This window comes from Neopelma chrysocephalum, unplaced genomic scaffold (genome assembly GCF_003984885.1).
Source record: "Neopelma chrysocephalum unplaced genomic scaffold, ASM398488v2 Primary Assembly neopelma1_25, whole genome shotgun sequence".
NCBI classification, from domain to species: domain Eukaryota; kingdom Metazoa; phylum Chordata; class Aves; order Passeriformes; family Pipridae; genus Neopelma; species Neopelma chrysocephalum.
This window is the reverse complement of record NW_020897694.1, coordinates 32818697-32837505: the sequence shown is the minus strand read 5'-3', so window position 1 is coordinate 32837505 and position 18809 is coordinate 32818697. Positions and strand designations below refer to the sequence as shown.

Here is an 18809-nt window from a genome sequence, read left to right as displayed (position 1 = left end):
CCCAAATATTTTTAGTTTTCCTAGGACAAAGACTGTTGTTCCTTTGCATGCACCAATATAAATGCTTTCTGGATCTCTACTACTGTACATGAACTTGGGAAGGGCATTGGTTTTATCCACAGCAGCTTAGCCAGGTATTAAAAAAGCTAGGGCTTCCCTCCCAGCAAGTTCCTTGATATAGACAGTGCAGGCAACTAATAAAGTGTTCCATTCCAATAGAAATTCTATTCCAGTAGCTGGCTCTCCCAGTTAACATTCAGTCCCTAGATGAAGCTTCAAACCCACTGGCATTTTGGAGGTCTGCAAGTCCATGTGGGGTGGTGCAAAATAGATTATGATCAAGAAAGTAGCAGAAGATAAAGACATAGTGAATGAAGCAGCCAAATCAGACAGATAATTTTATTTCCTGAAAATCTGAACTGATTCTAATATTTAATCACTTTGTCACAACTGTTTAATTTCCATAGTAAAAGCTTATGTAAGTCACTCGTAACAAAACAAGATATGTCATTTGAGTTCTGCAACACAGATTCAAATATGATTGGCCAAGCATTTACATCCTGTTTGTTTGTATGCATGCTTTGTAAGGCACCTCCACATTTGTCACACTAACGTTACTCTAGAACTGCTTTCAAAATTACTAAAGGCATTTTAGAGTCAAGAAAACATTGTAGATGTGACGTTACCTTAAAAAAAAAAAAGTTCAGTTACTTTCCTTGCTCTGGATTAGAAGCAAGTCAGTATAAGCCTTTGTTTTTGATCAATTAAAGATGGGGTGGTTTTATTACTTTTGCATTGTCCCAATTGCCCTTGCTTTAGGATAAAGTATGCAAAGCCTACATAACATCTCAGCGTTTAGGACTGTGAGATTAAGAATAGGAGTTGTTTACAATGCTGTTCCCACAGTAAAGCTGCCTGTTTAAGCCATTTCCTGGCTTTGTAATTCACTGTTTCCTCTACACTTTCCTCCTCTTTCACTTTGCAGGCTTATTTCTACTGGAAGTTATTTTTCAGAAGGGCACTCCCAAAAATTCCACACCAAGAAGCAATCTGTGGTTTCTCAGTGCACTGTATTAAACTCTCCTCCCCAAACCTGGGAAGCAAGACCCCACTCCTGCACTGCAAAAAGGTTTGCATGGGCTTACCTTACAAAGAGCATTTTCCAATATAGGGCATTTGAATTTGTTAATCTACAAGTTTTTCTCTTAGGAATGTGTTTAACCTACTCAGCAGCTCAGTCCTACTTTCTGCAATTCTGATTATGACCAAGATTGTTCACAGCCAGTCCAGGGTATTAACTGGCTTCTTTTCTGCTGGATGGTCTATGCCTCTTGGTCATGATTTGTCTTCCCTTGCTTTTACATTCCAGTGGGTCATGAGTTCAGTAATTAAGGAGAGGAATACTCCTAGCTGATGCATCTGTAACTTCTCTGGTTTCTCCCCTACAAAGGTCTTCCCCCTACATGTTAAAGAACAGCACATGAAGCTGAGGTTTCTGAGTATCCAAATTCCATTCCCACACTGGTGCAGAAGCAGAGACCATGTCTGCCAAAGCTGAGGTCAAGCATGTTATTCCACTGAGCTGCTTCAGAGTTAAAGGAAACACTGAACCTTTCTTTGAAAGGCATGTGAACCATATTAGTTCCTAGGGTTTTACTGTTCAGAATCAGACTGAAAGACGCTCCTCTGACCAATACTGTCTGAAGAGAGACTGCAATTGGACTTTAATTGAAATTATACAAGGACCATGCTTTCCATGCCAATCTGATTATAAAGACTATAGATAGCTCCTCATGCTATCTATTAAAGTTGCTAGACTTCCTATTATGCCTTTCCCTCCCCCGAGGAATAAAACATAGTAGCTATCATTTGGTTAATAGTAGACATAATTTCAACCTTTGCTATGTACTCAATTCAGATCAGCTCTTTGGAAGTTCAGCCAAAAAACCCTTTTTTTTTCACTCCTCCCGTCAAAATTCCTGCAGTCCTTTCCCAAAAGGCAATTCCTTCAGTGTAAAAGTAAATAAATTTTTTTTTTTTTGTCTTTTCATAGGCCATAAAAACTTGCATCCTTGGAGTAGGGCTAGACTTGGTCAAGTACCAAGTATGTGATACTTCACCCTTGTTCAGGCTTTATCAGAAAAGCCAGCTTACACTGCATAGCAGACATGTAACACACAGCGTCAACACTTGTCATAGCATTGCCCCTTTCTGATAACTGGAGATCAGAGCATCAGAGCTACTCCTGGAGCCAGCATCAGCAGCGCCTTGAACACCTCTCACAGAAAGCACCCTGAAAAATCCTGTTTATCGGACTGCTCTTAGCAGTCACAGGATCTGCTCAGAGCTCCCCAGCTTTGACTGATAAACAGCCTGTAGTCCCAGGGAAGTGAACTTACTTTTTTGTGCAAAAAGTGCAGCCCTGAAAAGGAGTTGTTCTGCTCAGAGATCTTCAGTGTTTGTTAGTCTTTACCATTTAAGAACAGAGCTCAGAGTACATCAGTCTTAGTTTTTCCACAAAAAGACTTCTGGGTTCCTTGTGTCCTTTCCTTAATAATGTGAACAGTCATTACAGATCAATGCCCTTTACAAATTTACCTTGGAGGGACAGACAAGGAGGTAGATCACTCATCATAGGACATACGTGAAAGAAAGTAGACCAGACAACACGACTGCAATGTTTCTCTGCAGCAGTAAATTCATGTACCGAGGTCAGCCCAATAAATTTAATATGTAAGGAAAAACAGAGTGGGTATTTACTCACACACAATTTTATGAGAGGAACAACTGAAATGTCAGCAAGAAAAACACACTTTTTGGACAAACTGATATTACATCACATTAGTGGGCCACAGAACTCTTTAAAAAAATAAATCTTTTTGAGACATGAGAATGAAATCACATTTTAGCATGCTTTAAATAGCTGAACTGCTCTTCAAAGCATCCATTTTCAGCTACTGGCAAAGACAATTATTATCTCTTAATCTGGAAATTAAAAAGCATTTAGCAATAAGTTAAAGCTAGCCTACGTGTAAGTGGGCTAAATACTAGTCAGAGATTTTTCCCTTTTCACATTTAAGATGATAGTACAGTTCATTGCTTCTGTAGCTTATATGCTGTTGTGCAATGCCCCACTGAAGTTTCACATCTACTCTGCAAAAGAGAACAAGAGTAAACAGCATTTTTTAGGATAGTCACAAATGGTAAAGCCAGTAGTATTTGCTTTTCTGTTTAATTAGATGTTTGCTGTTTATCACACACAAGAACTGTAAGCAGAGTCCATGGATTCTTCGGAGCAATATGAAACCTCATGGTTCCATGCAAGTTCAATACTGCCTCTCTCTCTCTTTTCTCCCTCCTCCTCCTATCTGCTGTTTTCCCCTGCCCAAGTTTTCAACAATTGTCATACAATTTAAGAACTTTAAGGGAAAGAAAGTTTTATTTCATGACTGCTACCCAAGAGAGCCTGGCTCCAGGCTTATGTTGGGTCAGGTGCATCTTAGATAACAGGAAGCTGGATGTTTTTCGTTTGAGGCACTAGAAGTTAGGTTAATAGTAATAGTCAAGTTGCCCAAAGCTAAAGGGACAAATAGCTCTCATTGCCTTCCTATTTAAACAGCTGGCCAGCGAAGAAATCTTCTTTCCCCCTTTTTCCCTGAAATATATTAAGTACAGCTTGCAGTAACAGATTCCTCAGTCTTTCATTCATGCATCTGTAGTCCTATTGTATTCTGTCCTATTTCACTGTAGTTTCCTTGACCTCAGGAGAGAAATTAACAATGGATCTCTCTACATTCAGACAACACACATCCTTTTTTGTCTCATAATAATTATCAAGTTTATAGTTCTTCCTCCACGTTCCCAAGCTAAGTCAAGACAAACTCAGTTCTGTGACAATGTTTTCCATGTACCTCTCTTCAGAGAGAGAGCTGCTGCAGCTGAACAAGACAATTGCAGCATGCTAGTTATACTTGGATTCAATATGTGGTTGAAAAGAGGAGAATGACCAGTTTTCTCATTCGTCTATATTCAGACATTTAGAAAACCCCACTGTCAGCATCTTGAGTGAAAAATAGGTGACATCTTCAGACCCTTGTAAAACCACTTACGCATGTTAACTTGTTTGAATAAACTTCCCCACCTCAAGTGACACAGTGGCCTGCAGTCTTCCTTGATCCATTCAGAGAGCAAGAGTTATTTTTACTGAGTCAGTAATCATGCATTGTATTCCAGAGGAAATACTAGCCGGGTACCCCTGCTTGTAACTTCATGATCTGCTGCTCCCAAATCACGTTCCAATGCTTCCTCTGAACTACTTTTTGTTCTCCTGCCATCAAGGCTAGTGGTAGCTGTATGGGGGCCAGATGAACCATTTGCAGTTATTGTTGTATCACCGTATGTCACAGTAAGGTCACCATCATTCAGAATAAAATCAGAATCCTCTTCTCTAAGCTGTTCCTGATTCTGAAAAAAAAAAAAAAAAGAAAAAAAAGAAAAATCTTTGTACAGTGCACAGCATCTTTCTTTCCCAAAAAGTAACCAAACAAAGAATTTACCTATGTGTCAATACAGAAGCAGTAAGAGGTAAGGCTTCACCTTAAGAAATGTTAAAAATAACCTTGAACCCAGTGTTTGCAAATCAGCTTAGTGATCCCTGTATAACTGCTGCTACTGTGGAGAGATGATGGGGGAGCTGAAGCCAAGAACTAGGTTATGAAAAGGGTAACCTGGGATTTAGTAGCACTGAAAGTATACCAGAAGTACAGGAGAGATCATCAGTACACACTGTTTTTTGCATGACAGTTTAGAAGGCAGTACAGGAAAAAGACTGGAGACCAAGGACAATTAAGTCACTTCAGATACAAAGTCAGAGTTGCATCTATTGCTAATTAGTCAAATTCATTAGTAAAAGTTTCATGCAAACTGGTAAGAACTTTAGAAATTTTAGGCCCAAAATTTTCATGTTCAAGGATTCCTCAAAAATTTTTTGTTATACATCAAGAACTAACAATATTCTTTCAAATTATCTGCTTACTTTTGCCTGCTACTAAATAGAGAATTACTTGACCTAGTTCTTGTGAATGCTACTGAGCCATAAAAAAGATTGATACAAGAAAGTGCTTACTTCATAGTTTTGTAACTAGTTTTGATACGTTCCCTTTTCAAAATCATTTAAGAAACAAGTGCACGAAACCCTGTGAATTTATTTCAGCAGAGATGGGATGAAATATATGGTCAGAGACTAGAAATTGCTGAAGTATAACAAAACAATTTCTCTACACAGCATAATTACAACAGCAAGCAACAGTATGATGTTCCACTCCAGTTTAACATGGTCTTGGTAAAAGGCAAAACAGCTGAATTGGTCAGAAAATGGGCTTGCTTTATATTTGAAGAAAATTCTATCAATACTATAAGCTTGCTTTCTTGCAACTGAAAGCAATTATTTCTCCACACGAATAGCTCCATACTGCTTAGCAAGAGCTGAAATGTAAGTCTGGGTATTGCTGTTCTCCTCAGTAGGCTGGACGCTGATCAGGCTATGCTCTCAAAATACATTATTTTCTTCCACTGCTGCAAAGGAAGGAGGACATAGGCCATGTGAGATAGGATGCCTGTGTTCAGCCTGAACAGAAAGCCCTGCCTCTACTGCAGAACAGGAGCTCAGGGCACTGGTGATTGAAAATGCTGATTAACCTGTCCATGATGAAAAATGCAGCGCCTGGCTAAATAAAACTATCTGGGAAAGCTTCCTGTTGTTATGTCAGAATGATAATCAGTCAAAATAAAGCAGCAGAAGCCTCTAGATGATACAGAATATTTAACTAACAAGGACTGGAAGAGGTGTCAGGAGTTTGCCAAAACCAATGAAAGAAATAGTGCAGTTCAGCATTGGGTTCAAGACAAGCCCTACCTAGAATGAATGCTAATTTCTCAGAAACTTCATGGCATCCAAATTTATCACTGGTTTTTAGTGACAGGGTTAATGTGATAGAGAACACTGTTGCCAAAGAGCAAATTCAGTTTAGAACACTTGCTTTCTTTGATCAGAAAGAAAACACTGAACTACTGGCACCACCTTAAAAAGCGAAAAGGCAAGAATTAAAGTGTTTGACTATCATTGGCAGAAACAGCCTTTACAAGCTTTTAGTTGCAAAAAAAGTAAAAGTCTGAGGGACAAGGCCAAGATGTGCCTAAAAAAGGCACTCCAAATAGTAACCCGCTCAAGAAATTCTGATATCCAGATATATATTGTTTTGAAGAAGAGGCATTCAAATAAAGATGAAAAGCAGAAGAATGAGCAAGAAGCAGGCAGTTTGTGACTGTTGACGATTATGTTTTAAGAAGCAAAAGAAGCTGAGAAGCTCTCTCATATGTTCCCTTTCACGGTCCTTGCCCTTGGAGAAGCACCAAGGAGGGGAAGGCAGGGCTAACAGAGAACCAGAAGCTATTGCCATAACAGGACCACATGTGAAGTGGCTGCAGCAAACTCTCAAAGCACCTCCTGTCTCCACAAAGCTATTGAACAGTGAATCCTTGCAGCCACCTATCAGATAAGAAACTGGTAAGAACACACTACACTTGAGCTTCCCCAAAAGGTTGAAAAGCTCTTGGAAGCAAGATATTGAAAGGAGAGGGCCACACAGCTTTATACTATATGGCAAGTCCTAACTCAATCTTTGCCGGTTTGTCCCAAGCTATACTTGCATGTACATAAATGTGATCAGTTCCAGAGAAAACACTTACCTTTCTCTCAAGATAGTGAACAAACATTGTCTTGTATGAGCCAAGTTCCTTTTATTTATTTCACTTCTGAATAGCACTGCAAGCAGCAGGCAATTTATTTCATATATTTCCCCAGAGAACATCCATGAAGAATCCCATGTAGTATACGGATTTACTATGTTTGCAAACAAAGAGGATGGGTGAATAAACTTACTGTGCTTCATGCAGCATGAACAATTCTTTCAAGAAAAACAGGAAATGTATCCAAGTAGATCCCCAGAGACTTGAAATACTTCCAAGAAAAACCCTAAACAGGCCCCTGCAATCCCCTACAGTTCTGTAGGAATAGCTTCAATTCACTCAGAAAACATAGGTCTGAACTTCACTACTTAAACTGACAGACTAGAATGGCTAAATACCTAAATCCAAAACTCTGCAAAGGCCTGAATTTTGCTTTGATGTGCTGACCATAACCTTGAGGGACCTCACTGCACTCTGTCCCTATTTGTAGTAAAATCTGTTCATGTTCCTAAGAATGTGTGCTGGAGATGTTTTTTATATTAAAGCTTATTTAAAGTGAGTTACTGCTTACAAGGCCTGTCTTTATTGCCTTCTAAGACAATGTAAAAAGAAGCACAAGCAGAGTGCGATGCATTGGCAGTAGTCACAAATACTGGTGCTGAATACAACACAGGCATCACAGATGACAAAACTTGCATTGAAAGTTACTTATCTTGTGGCTCCAAAACAAAAGCATCAAGTAGCATGCATACAAAATATATTGCAGCTTGAATCTGATGCTTCGCTTACAGTTTCTCTGTTTCTCAGCTGAATTTAAATTCACCAGAGAAACTAAACAATTTTTGCTATGAAGGTAGAACCACTAAGGAATGGGAAGGGCGAAGCATGGCTAAACAGTTTTCTTACCCATTTTGAGAGTTATAAAGATTTATAAAGACTCCAAGTTAAGTTTCTTCACTGGGCTCGCATACTTATAAATTAATTCAATTCCCTCTACTTTCATGCCAAGTTGTCATACTACATATGGTGCAAGAACTAAACTTTAAAAAAAAAGTGTAGGAGTGTGTATAAGATAAAAAATACACCTGAACAAAAAAAAAAAACAAACAAAAAAACCTCCAAGAAGCAGGAATGCTTCTTCCAACTGGGATAAATGACTAATGGAACAGAGAATCACTAAAAGTTTCAAAGAACGTGTCAAAAGGAGAAGAAAAAACTGACCTACATTAGTTTGGGATTAATTGGAATGCCCTGCTAACGGGTCATGCACTGAAGACAACAGCACCAAAAGAGAAAAATAGTGTTTAAAATTACAATTTTCAAAATTTCTCTCCTAACTGTAGCAACTTTTCATGTTTATAAGTTCCAACTTGCAGTGTGTCTGTGGGAAACACTTAATGGTGAGCCTAGTAGCACTGACTTAAAACAGTGGGAGAACATCAGCAAGGAATAGTAACAACATCTCTGGAAAAAAAATCCAGTGTAACTCACCTCTGTGTGCTGACTCAGAGCCTGACATGTATGTCAGGCAAATTCAAGCCTAGAGGACACGATCTCATACTTAAAAATAAGTTGTGGGTGGACTACGTAATAGGGTCATTTGACTTTCAGACTTTCAAACCCTCCTTTGGCATCTAGTTAAAAAGACATACTCCCACTCATGGAAATGAAAGTGAATTCTAAATACTGTTGTAATAAAGTCAGAGGAGAAAAAAACCCCAAAACAATAAAAGCTGAAAACAATACATCAATACACAATCCGTATAGCCACACAGGTGTATGCTTTCTTCTCTGTGTAGGTGTCATAACTCAGACTTGCACCTGAATGAGATCCAGGATTTAATACTTGTTTTGGAAACGTATTTTCCAGCTATGTTATACTCTACTGAATATTTACAGACTTTTTTTTTGCTAAACTTAAAGTCTTCAGTCTTTAATTCTCACAGATGTACCATTCAATTTCCCTGGAAATACCTCACAAAGGCACAACTATTCCAAGCACTTTCTGTCCCCACAAAGACATGGCTTTCTCCATTGCTTCACCTGCACTTAAACAGAAAGGAAAAAAAATTCCATGGCTTTTTAGCCAGTAATAAAATGGCACAGCCAAGTTCTGTAGCTAAGTCAGCCATGCAAAGAGACAAAAAGCAACAAAGCAATTGCAGGGTTCAGAAATCTTGAAAAGAAGCTAGAAAAAAACCTTCAAAATTAAATTCTTCCCTAAGACTAATTCACAATGCACTGAAATAGGAACAGAAGAGAGAATACAATGTGAAGCTTCCACATTATACACCTTAACAAAGTATGCAACCTGGCAAGCATTTTTAATGAAGTTAACATTCCATGTGTGTTTGTCACAGAACTAATCCAACTAAAGAATAGGTTTCCACATGCAACAGTAGCTAACAATGATGAGTAAAGAGAAAAAAAGAGCCTAACTATGAGAGAAAACAAAAGGCAAAGGTTGTATGTTCATTCTGGTTAGATTCTCAGTTACGGACAATTACTCTCACAAGATCATATGTAGACAGACACACGGGTAACGTACAAGTAGGCTAATTGGTCTGATGGATGCCTTCCAGCCTAGAACTGCGTTAAGACCTCCAGTGGTATTGCAAAGATGAGAACAAGGCCAATTTCTTGCACTACTAATAGCTCCAAATAGGCAACAGAAATGTCAAAGTTCTTTGAAACTTTTCTACCAGGTACAAGTAAGTTGCTAATAATACCCAGAAAGAAATGCAGGGAAGTATTTCAAAGTTGCAAGTGGAATTCATAACTGTCTAGGAGAGGATTAATAGCAAACTGGTGCAAGACTACTTCAACATAGCAGAGATATTAACATCCCAGAGAACCTGAAAATTAGAGATATTACCACATAGTACTATGGTTTTATTTACAAGTGGCTCATAAAAAAGTTGTAGATTTCAGAAGCACTGTACAGATAGCAATGACACGTATCAGGGTCCTGCAAGAGTAATATGAGAACGAAGCATTAATTATTGCACGACATGGCTGTAAAGAAGAGAGTGACCTGCTAGACTGACATAAGTAACTGATTAACGGTTCCTGAAATGTGATCTCAAATTTCACAGTGGAAACAATAGAGGGAAGCTCTACCAGATTTGTTTCCGGCGTGGGTATATGTGTCAATCAGTGACTTCTCTAAGGAGACCTCAAAGCTTAGTGGTAACAAGGAAAGAACCTTGTGCAAAACTGTAGAGAAGGGAATACTTTGAAGTGATTCACTGAACTGGGTTATTGACTAAGCCTGTGTCCTACTTACAGGGGCCAGGACCAGTTTATCACTATGTGGGTATAACCAAAACTGTGTATTCTACACTCTCTCTGTTATTTCTGTGGGACTGTTAGGAATGGATTATTTGTAGCAGCTGCCCAGCGCACACCTGACACCTACAAGCTGGGTGTTAAAGAACACTGCGAGGCAGGGGAGTGTTTCTTTGTCTTCATACCAATGACTCAGCTGTGATAACTCTCCTATGGGGAGGCATTAGTACCTTCACACCCAGCCTGAGGGGTCATCTCTGCTAATGGGCCACAATGGACTGGCATAATAGGCAGCTGCAACACCTAGACATCAAAGATTCCAAAAATATCCCATGACACACGGAGTTAAATCACCCATTGTCAAACTTCCATGCTGGGGGAGGTACTGGGCATTCCCACCTGCACCTGAGCATATATAATCTTTAGGGTTTAGGACTTAGGACTTCTGGTACCACTCATCAGATCCAGAGGAGGACCAGAACTTCAACAGGACTGCCACTGCCACTCTCGACAAGACCGTGATCATTACTTCAACAGAACTGCAACCATCATCCAGACCAACAGGTTTCCTTTCCTTTTACTTTGCCCCCAGGGGAACCATGTGGTGCTCAGCACAGGGGTTAACAAACACCGTCCTGTTCTTGTCCCAGGGTGTGGGGTTACGCAACTGTCTTTGTGGGTTAAAACCAGTTTTCTCTGTATCATTGTACTGATTGTAATCTTTTTAGGAAATTGTAACTTTGACTTGTAATCCCTCTTGAGCTGGATTCATTTCTCCCACCAGTTTAGTTTTAAACCAGCACAACCTGTAATTTCCCAATATCTTTAAATGTTATTTTTTTAATGTAGTATTTGAAAAACAAGATCCTTTCTGGTTTCTACCAACAGAAGCTGTTGCCTTAGGGGAGAGAATCTTAAATCTTTTTACTGCCTAGGACAAACCAGTACTATCTTGCAGTGTATCTATCAGATCAGCTGAAACCAGAAAATGCCTAAAAAGAAAAACACTGATTTGCTGAAGTTAAACAAATAAAAAACAAAACACAGAAGTATTGAGTTGTTCTACTTACATCATAAACCTGGGGACTTGTCAGACAGCGGGCTATCAGGCCACACCAGCTGGGTAGAGTTGTGGTCAATGGAGGGCCACTGTGAGTGAGAATTGGCTTTAAATAACTTAAGTAGTTAAGGAAAATACACCAGTGCTCAACAACCACTATCGAAAATAAAAAGGCAAGTGTACATAAATGTGGTTTTGCCTTTGAACTGTGCTACTCAATAATTGTACATAAAACATTCCCCCAACATTTTCCCCTTTATCCTTTCAGGCGCAGTTTTTTTACTCACACATCTTCCGCAAGGACAACTAGCTACTTCTCTTCTTAAAAGTTTCACACAGTTCCAATTTTTCCAGCTTCTGAGTTCTCTAAAGTGTAAAGGAGCAAGTAAAGGTACAAGTGCTTTAGTGTTAAAGGGTCCAAGACTATTTGTGCTCTGAAGATGGAAGCATTGTGTCAAGGTTGCAAGCAAGAGGTAACAAGGTGACATTCCTATGTGGCTCAGTATAGGGAAATAAAGAAATGCTGTTCATCCAACATCCTCAAAGCAATATAGCTAACTGATCTGCTAGCTGCTTACTGACCCACAGAGATGCAACCAGTAAGGCTCAAAGACATTTCTGCAGTGCACATACACATACAGCACACAGCCTCAGAAAAGCAAAGGGAAAACTGTATGGCAAGAACCATGTAACGCAAAATGGAAGGAAACAATACCTCCTAGATTACATTGAGGGGACATGAGGGCAGGAAAGGAAGATATCTTTACACCTCTTTTCACAGGTCTGCTCCCAGTTAAACCCATATTTGTTCACATGAGTACTGCAGATTGATAATATGCCTGAAAAAATGCTCAAGAGTCAAAAAATGTTTCCCTGTTACAGAGCAGCATGTTGATCTTGACTGGCACATGAGTGAGTCTAATTATTTTAAAAGTAAATATATATTGCAGGTATTCCAGTTACTTTCCTCAGACTCTAAGCAGAGAAAATCAAGTCTATTTGTGAGTATAAGAGTTTCTTTGATCCTCCCAACAGATCAAGGTACTTAGGGGACAGAGAGGGCTAAAAAGGGGTTGTTCTAGCAAAGAGCTCTCTCTTCTCCTTAGCAGAGCCTGGCATAGTGTCTTTGCTAGAGCAGAGTTATGTTTCCTCCCTCACATTGCTGTTACACCCATTCCTGGAAAGAAACAAACTTGGCCCTTGCACTAACCTGCCAGCCTCTATGCTGCCCTGTGGCAGACAGGCCCGCAGCAACTCGGTCATAAGAAAACAAACCCAGTAAAAGACATCTGGTACTTCATCAAAGTTGCAGTTTTCTTCGTGTTTTACGGTTGTGGGTGAACCCAGGGAACAGCCCATGACATTAAATGAACTCTGCATTCCACAGGAATGAAGTTGCCGCTTATCCATCTGTACAGAACTCTGCAGGCAATAGCCAGCATTGGAGCACACTGCCATCGTTTTCTTGCATCTCTTTCAAGTTAAGTTCCCTTGCAAAAAGTGAATTTTGAGATAATCTGCCTTTCTACCCAGAAACCAAGTGAATGTATCAGAAAAAATATTTTGACATTTAGTCATGGATACAGAGGTGGCAATTCTAAAGAGCATTCCGTCTGTGCAATTTAAGCCCACCCAGCCAATGTTTATCTGAATGCCTCCTTGCAACAGAAGGAACAGACTTTTACTTCTAAGATACAGTTCTGCCTCTGGATGTCAGTTTCCTAGGCACAAACTTCACAGAAACCTTCCTTAAAGATTGCTAGTCACCACTGAAAAAAGTAAATGCACTATCAGCATTCTTTAAGTTTTTGTGACACAAGTAGTTAGGCTATAATTTTCTCCAGGCACTCCCCTTGCCCTTGCTGCAGCTGCTGGGGACTGCACTCGTGCTAGTGTCAGCTGAGGGAAGTCAGCAGTGCTAACTACTCCTTCTTCCATCAGGCACATCCCTTTGTAAATTCAGGGGAAGAGCATAGTTCTGCTTCCTTAAAGACAAAAAAGAAGCAGTCAGCCACAGCCAGATCCTTCCATGCTCTTAACACCAAAGTTTTATAGTTTGTGTTGTTTTCTTTTTAATAACAAAAATTGGCCTTGTTGCATTTTGATACTAGTCACTACAACTCAAAGGGTTAACTTGAAGTTACTAGCATTTATGTATATTTAAACTAGCAGCACACTTCCTTCTGGGCTTTGGCCCAATACTACTGCATCTGAAAGCCTTGCTCGCAACAAGATTTTATCTCGAAGAGGCAAGTGCTATTAGGATCTCAACACACTACCAGGGCTTGCCTGGGTGGGAAGGCTTCATGCACAAGGCATGGAAGGAAACTACTATCCTCCAACCAGGCCAGCAGTCTCTCATCAACCAAACGTCAAGACCCCAATGAAAAGCCTCACTCCTCAAACTAAGGCCCTGTCACAGGTAATTTTGCATATTTAACTGATGAAAAAATTACTAGGAATCAAAAACTGAAATTTCTTTGTGTTTCTCAGTATAAGTGACTTGTCATGGCCACAAGATTGTCTTTACCATTTTCCACTAAGTGAATGCAAGCTGTTAAGGAGGAGCATATGTATGACATATCGATTAAGAATCAGTTAAGAAGATTTAAAAAAAAAATACAAGTATGAAAGACAGGACAGCTACACAAAAATTGCTCAGAAGCCTAAACAATGCTATCTAAATAGTACAATAATAGCTTCAGAAAGGCTCTACAGTACTATATACACACAGGGACAGACACTCTGCTTTAACACCTATAATAAGTTCTGGATATACTTAAGGAGATAAGCTGGATCTCATGTAGAACTTCCTCTTTAGAAATCAACCACAGATTTGGGACTTCATCACAAAAGCAGATAGCTCTGCAGAGCAATGAGTTGAGGCTTAGACATCTACAATGAACTGGAAAACTAGTTTGTGCTCTGAGCATCAGTGAAGATGAGAACAGATTAATAAACAAATCAGAGGCCCTGAAATAGTTAATCGGCTGTCTAATTTATTAGGAAGGCACTTCAGCTCCTAGAACTGACTGGTTTCTGTCCTCCAGCAAGTGTCACGTACATACATCAGAGAAAGCAAAGGTCTGTCTGCTGAGCCGGTGAGTTCAGTCTTCGATTCTATATCTTGAAACTGTCAAATACTTGAGAGAGTCAAACAGAAAGATCAAACGCTTAAGGCTACATAAGGGAAAAGGTGAACATTTCACTCCTTGAAGGTAAGCTGTGTTTTCAAAAGGATACTTATGGTCAAAGCTATACCATAGCCTGAAGAGCCAAGCACTTTCTTGCTTTGTCCTGTTCCTTCTTGCAGAATCTGGGCCATCCTAAAAGATAAAAATATATTCAATTGTTTCAGACAGAAACAACTCCAAATGATACATTCCAACATTCCTGTCCAAAAAAACCCAAATTATTTCAATACTGTACTTGGAATGCAGAAGAAAGCTATTTAGAGTCTTGCTTATACTGAGACTGTTAGTTTCCCTAGAAAGACCAGAAATGACTGCAGAGAAGCAGGCTGTTTTCATTGCACTCAAGTTACCTTAACAAGCCCTCTCCCACCAAGTTTCCTGGAGCCTAAAACCTCTGCACTGTTAGTGCAGTAATGGATAAAGAAGTAACTTCAAAACTGAAAAATAAACCTCATTGATATTCCAGACTGATTCCTATTTATTGCTTGGTTGGTTTACTTAACTTTAGGTCTAGGTCTAACTCTAGGTTTTCTCTTTTCTTAAGCCTGTTGCTTCAAAGGAAACTAAATTACCATACCTGATAAACTCTCAGAAACCTGATGAAATATATCACATGCTTAACAGGAAATGCATATCAAAATCACATTTGATGGAGGTCATGCCAATCTCAGAAATGCTAGATCAACCTTGGAAGGGCTAGCAGTGTTAAATATAATATCTTAACTAGCTGTGCTGCAAGTCATCACACCAGCTGGTCTGCAGCTGCATTTGTTTTTTACTTTTGTTACTGTTTGGGGGTTTTTTGGGTGTTTTGCTTGTTGTTTTTGTTTTGTTGGTTGTTTGAGGTTTATTTGGCCAAGGCCCAGAGTTAAACACAGTGAAATGGATGCTTTGCATGAATCACCTTCCAAACTACTAGAAAAGAACAGGACAGGACTGCCCTGTAAAAAAATCCATGATCCATGAGGAGTTAAAGCTTAGCACACATTCACTCCCTCCCCTCCCCAAATGATATATTTTCTTTAACTGTGACATGCTGCTAATCTTGGCTTGGTGAAAGAAAGAGGAATCCAAAGGGAACTGAGTAACAGACTCTATTAGGAATGCAATGCACATTTATAGAGGGGAAAAAATGGGTAAGTTCTTTATGTCTACACAAGAAAAAAGCAAACAAGATATTTCCACAACAGAACTGAATGAGAACAGAGTACCCATGCTCTGTTTCCTGATAAAGCTATTCCTCAGTTACTGACAAACTCAGCCTGAACTGGCCAAAGCTGTCTTACCATGACACCACTTCCTAACCTTGGTTTTATGCAATAATTGTGGCCTTCATTGTAAAAGGTGTTTTGAAGCCTGGACTTCTGGTTGCTTGCAGATAGACATAAAACAAAATTCACCCTTTCTGGTAGCTAACTCCACCATTTCAGAATTTATTTTGTGTGCTAGAAACAGGCTTCTACAAAGAATACGGACATGCCTAATGCAGTTTCTACAATGAAAGAGATCTTGTTGAGCAGTAACTCTTACCTGTACAACACGTGAAGAAAGAAAAGCAAGGCAGGAGAAACCACTAAGAAGAAAGCTAATTCCAAATAAGTGTGTCTACCTGTGACCAGCCTGAACATCAGTATCATACAACCTGAGGTTTACAAAGCAGAGTTCACATACTTGCCCCCTAAACATCCTCTGCATCCAAAGTCATCTGTCATTCAACTTCCTCTAGAAGGTTCCTACATAAGCAACCAGTTGTGCTACTGAACAATAGCGTCAAACAGAACCCTGGGAGAATGCAAACTAGGGTCTAGACAGAGGAAATGCCCAGTTAAGCCCAGTTAAGGAAATGTTGTTTTGTTTTTTTCCAGACTCTTCACTCCTGCAAATTCACTCAGTTTACAGATGAGCAAAACTAAAATTTTCTGCTTTGAACAACATTCTTCCAATGATCTTGTTTGCCAATAGCATATTTCAGGGAAAAAAGTCAACTCTTGGATTGTTATTGATGCATAGAAGACTTCACTAAAGATTCACAGAAAGAGTTTGCTGAACATAAATGGCAGTTTTCCAATGCTCCTTCTGCTTCATACAGGTGGTAGGTAGTACAGGCAGGATCCAGCTGGCTTGTGCTACAGCATACAAGAGCTGAGATTGGATTAGCAAACTTCATCTTTGATTATAAGCAACTCCAAGGGCCAAAATTTGGCATCAGTTATTAACAGGAGCCTCTGGGTCAGAACTGGGAAGAACTATTTATGCAGTAGCATGCTAAAAAGCAAACATGTTGGGTAGGTGGGGGAAGCAGTAGGAAAGCACATTATTAAACAGAGTGTATTAGTAGATTTAGGAAGGCTTGTATATGTATGTATATACATATACACAAAAATTTGAATACGACAGCCTTACACCCAATACCACAACGTTTTTCAGCAGGCACTACTTGAATATTATAAAGTGAAATCCATTACTGACTTGCCAGCTAGAAGAGAAAGGTTTTATCCACGCATTCAACTTATGCAGTTCTCTATCATCTTAGATATAAAATAAGACCAGCCTAATAGAGAAGTTATGTAATTACTTACTCCTTGTAAAACTTGAAAGCTGTCATTAGTAGGTGGAGGATCCTGATCTGGGTCAACCCCAACCCTACAGAAACATTAGGAAAACAAAGCAAGTGGTGTTACTGAGAGTTGCAAATGCTGTAAGTTGGGCAGAATGCATTTTAAAAGCACTTTAAGCACCCAGCAAAGCTGCATTCAGAGAGATTATAAGAATAGTTTGAGGAAGAGTTGTCCATTATTCCCCTGCAGTTACATAGCTATAAACAAGAAATTTTTTTACTCAAGAAGCACCTGCCTATAGACAACAGCTTTAACTCCATCTTGGCATCAACTTTAACTGCTTGTCTTTGTTGCCAATTCTTTTAGGACACTAGAAAATACTATTTTTGTCTTAAAAGGTGGGTGACATCGTCTTTAGTGTAGAACATCCCTCATGTCCAGCAGGAAGAAACCAGAAGCTAAGGATAAAGCCCAACCTAAATATTTGATACAGCAAATAACTGCCAGATAAGCTTGAGAGTGGCTCAAATATATGACTTTAAAAAGTTTTAATACCCTTGGGAAGCACCAAAAATACTATAAAATTAATTTATTAATTAATACTATTAAAAATACTTTATAAAGATTCACAAGCTTAATTTGCTGCAAGTTTCATTCATCTAACACAAAGCAGCCACAGTGGATTAACAAGTGGCCTGTAGTCCAGCCTCCCACCTGAGTGAGGCAGGGTTTGTGCAATGAGATGGCGGGTGATGACAGAATAATACATTAAGAAGAAGCTGTCTACTCACTTTTGCATAGCTAGCAAGCATCTTATTACCAAACCCTCCTTTCACATAGGGCTCCTATCCAAGATGGGTATTCATCCTTGTAATTATGTTCAGGTTTTTCTGGTCTGTTTTGGGGGTAGCTGTTTGTTAAGATTGGACTTGTCTAGTTTTAAATCCTATTCATGTCTTAATCTCTGTCACCTCTGAGAGAACCTAAAGCTCCAACCTCAGATATTAGATAAAATTGTCAGTTTCAAACGCGTTGTGTTTCAGTCCCACCACATTGCATAGTAAGTGTGGGAAAACTCACAGAATAGCCATTTCAGACAATAAGTTTTTGTTAATTTATCATGTCTCCTCTGTTAGAAGGGACTGAGCTGGTTTAGTGCTATTTCCTTGTTATTTAGACCATGTGTCATCTATTTATAGCCACAATGTTTAGGCAACAGCCCTGAGGATCACCAGAAACCAACAGAACCTTGCTGGTAAGACCAGCCTCAGGGACACCATGCTTGCGTAAGGATGGATCAAACAAATAGAGAACACCCTTCAAATAGCTTCCAGGGCAGCATTTTCTAATAGAACAATAGAAGAAGAAAAGTAGGCATTGAACTAAAGTTTTTAGTCATCCTTGTGGATGCACAGCCAGTTCAAGGTGTCATGTGACTTAATATAGTTCAGGGAAAATCCAGAAGGCCACCTTGCAGTAGCCTCATATAAAACTAGTGCTGACCCAGTCCTCTGCTTGGTGTTTTGGTTTGGTTTGGTTTTTCTTCTGAGTCTCTTGTCTCTCCTCATCACTTCCTTTTTCCACATATAGTCATCTTGAACTTTAGGCACACTTAGCCTGGGAATCCATTGGCACTGACCAATCTCAGAACTGAAAAGCTTCATCAGTTTAAGGGAACACTGGATAGACAGATTGAGTACTGGATTGTAACACATGCTAAAATAAACCACCACACACAAGAGCTCTGAGAGGTTACAAGGGCTGAGATATTACTGCTTAGGCTATCACTACATAAGAAGGGTTTTCTGTAGACAGACTAGTTACCTAACGAAGCCTCATGCAGAAAGATGACAAGCAACATCAGGAAATCAACTCAATATGGCAATATATATAAAAGATTACACATGAAAATAAAAGAAAAATAATTGTGGCTTTCTTAACTCCAGCTGCACATTGGGGAAG

The 18809-nt window shown here is 39.4% G+C and overlaps 1 protein-coding gene and 1 non-coding gene across 3 annotated transcripts in view; both read right to left on the bottom strand.

Annotated features, from left to right (window-relative positions):
* Positions 1 to 385: 385 nt before the first annotated feature.
* SLC9A7 (solute carrier family 9 member A7) overlaps positions 386 to 18809 on the bottom strand; it is a 70497-nt gene continuing 52073 nt past the window's right edge. For both annotated transcript variants that reach the window (XM_027674809.1, XM_027674810.1), the window contains 4 exons: positions 16869 to 16932; positions 14339 to 14421; positions 11106 to 11211; positions 386 to 4464 (listed from right to left, as the gene is read on the bottom strand). In XM_027674809.1, coding sequence (XP_027530610.1) covers positions 4216 to 4464; positions 11106 to 11211; positions 14339 to 14421; positions 16869 to 16932 — 502 coding nt within the window. In that variant the 3' untranslated portion in view covers positions 386 to 4215. The remainder of the gene's footprint in view (positions 4465 to 11105; positions 11212 to 14338; positions 14422 to 16868; positions 16933 to 18809) is intronic.
* Positions 6427 to 6612, bottom strand: LOC113963810. The gene has a single exon (XR_003532968.1). It is a non-coding gene; the product is annotated as a U2 spliceosomal RNA (small nuclear RNA).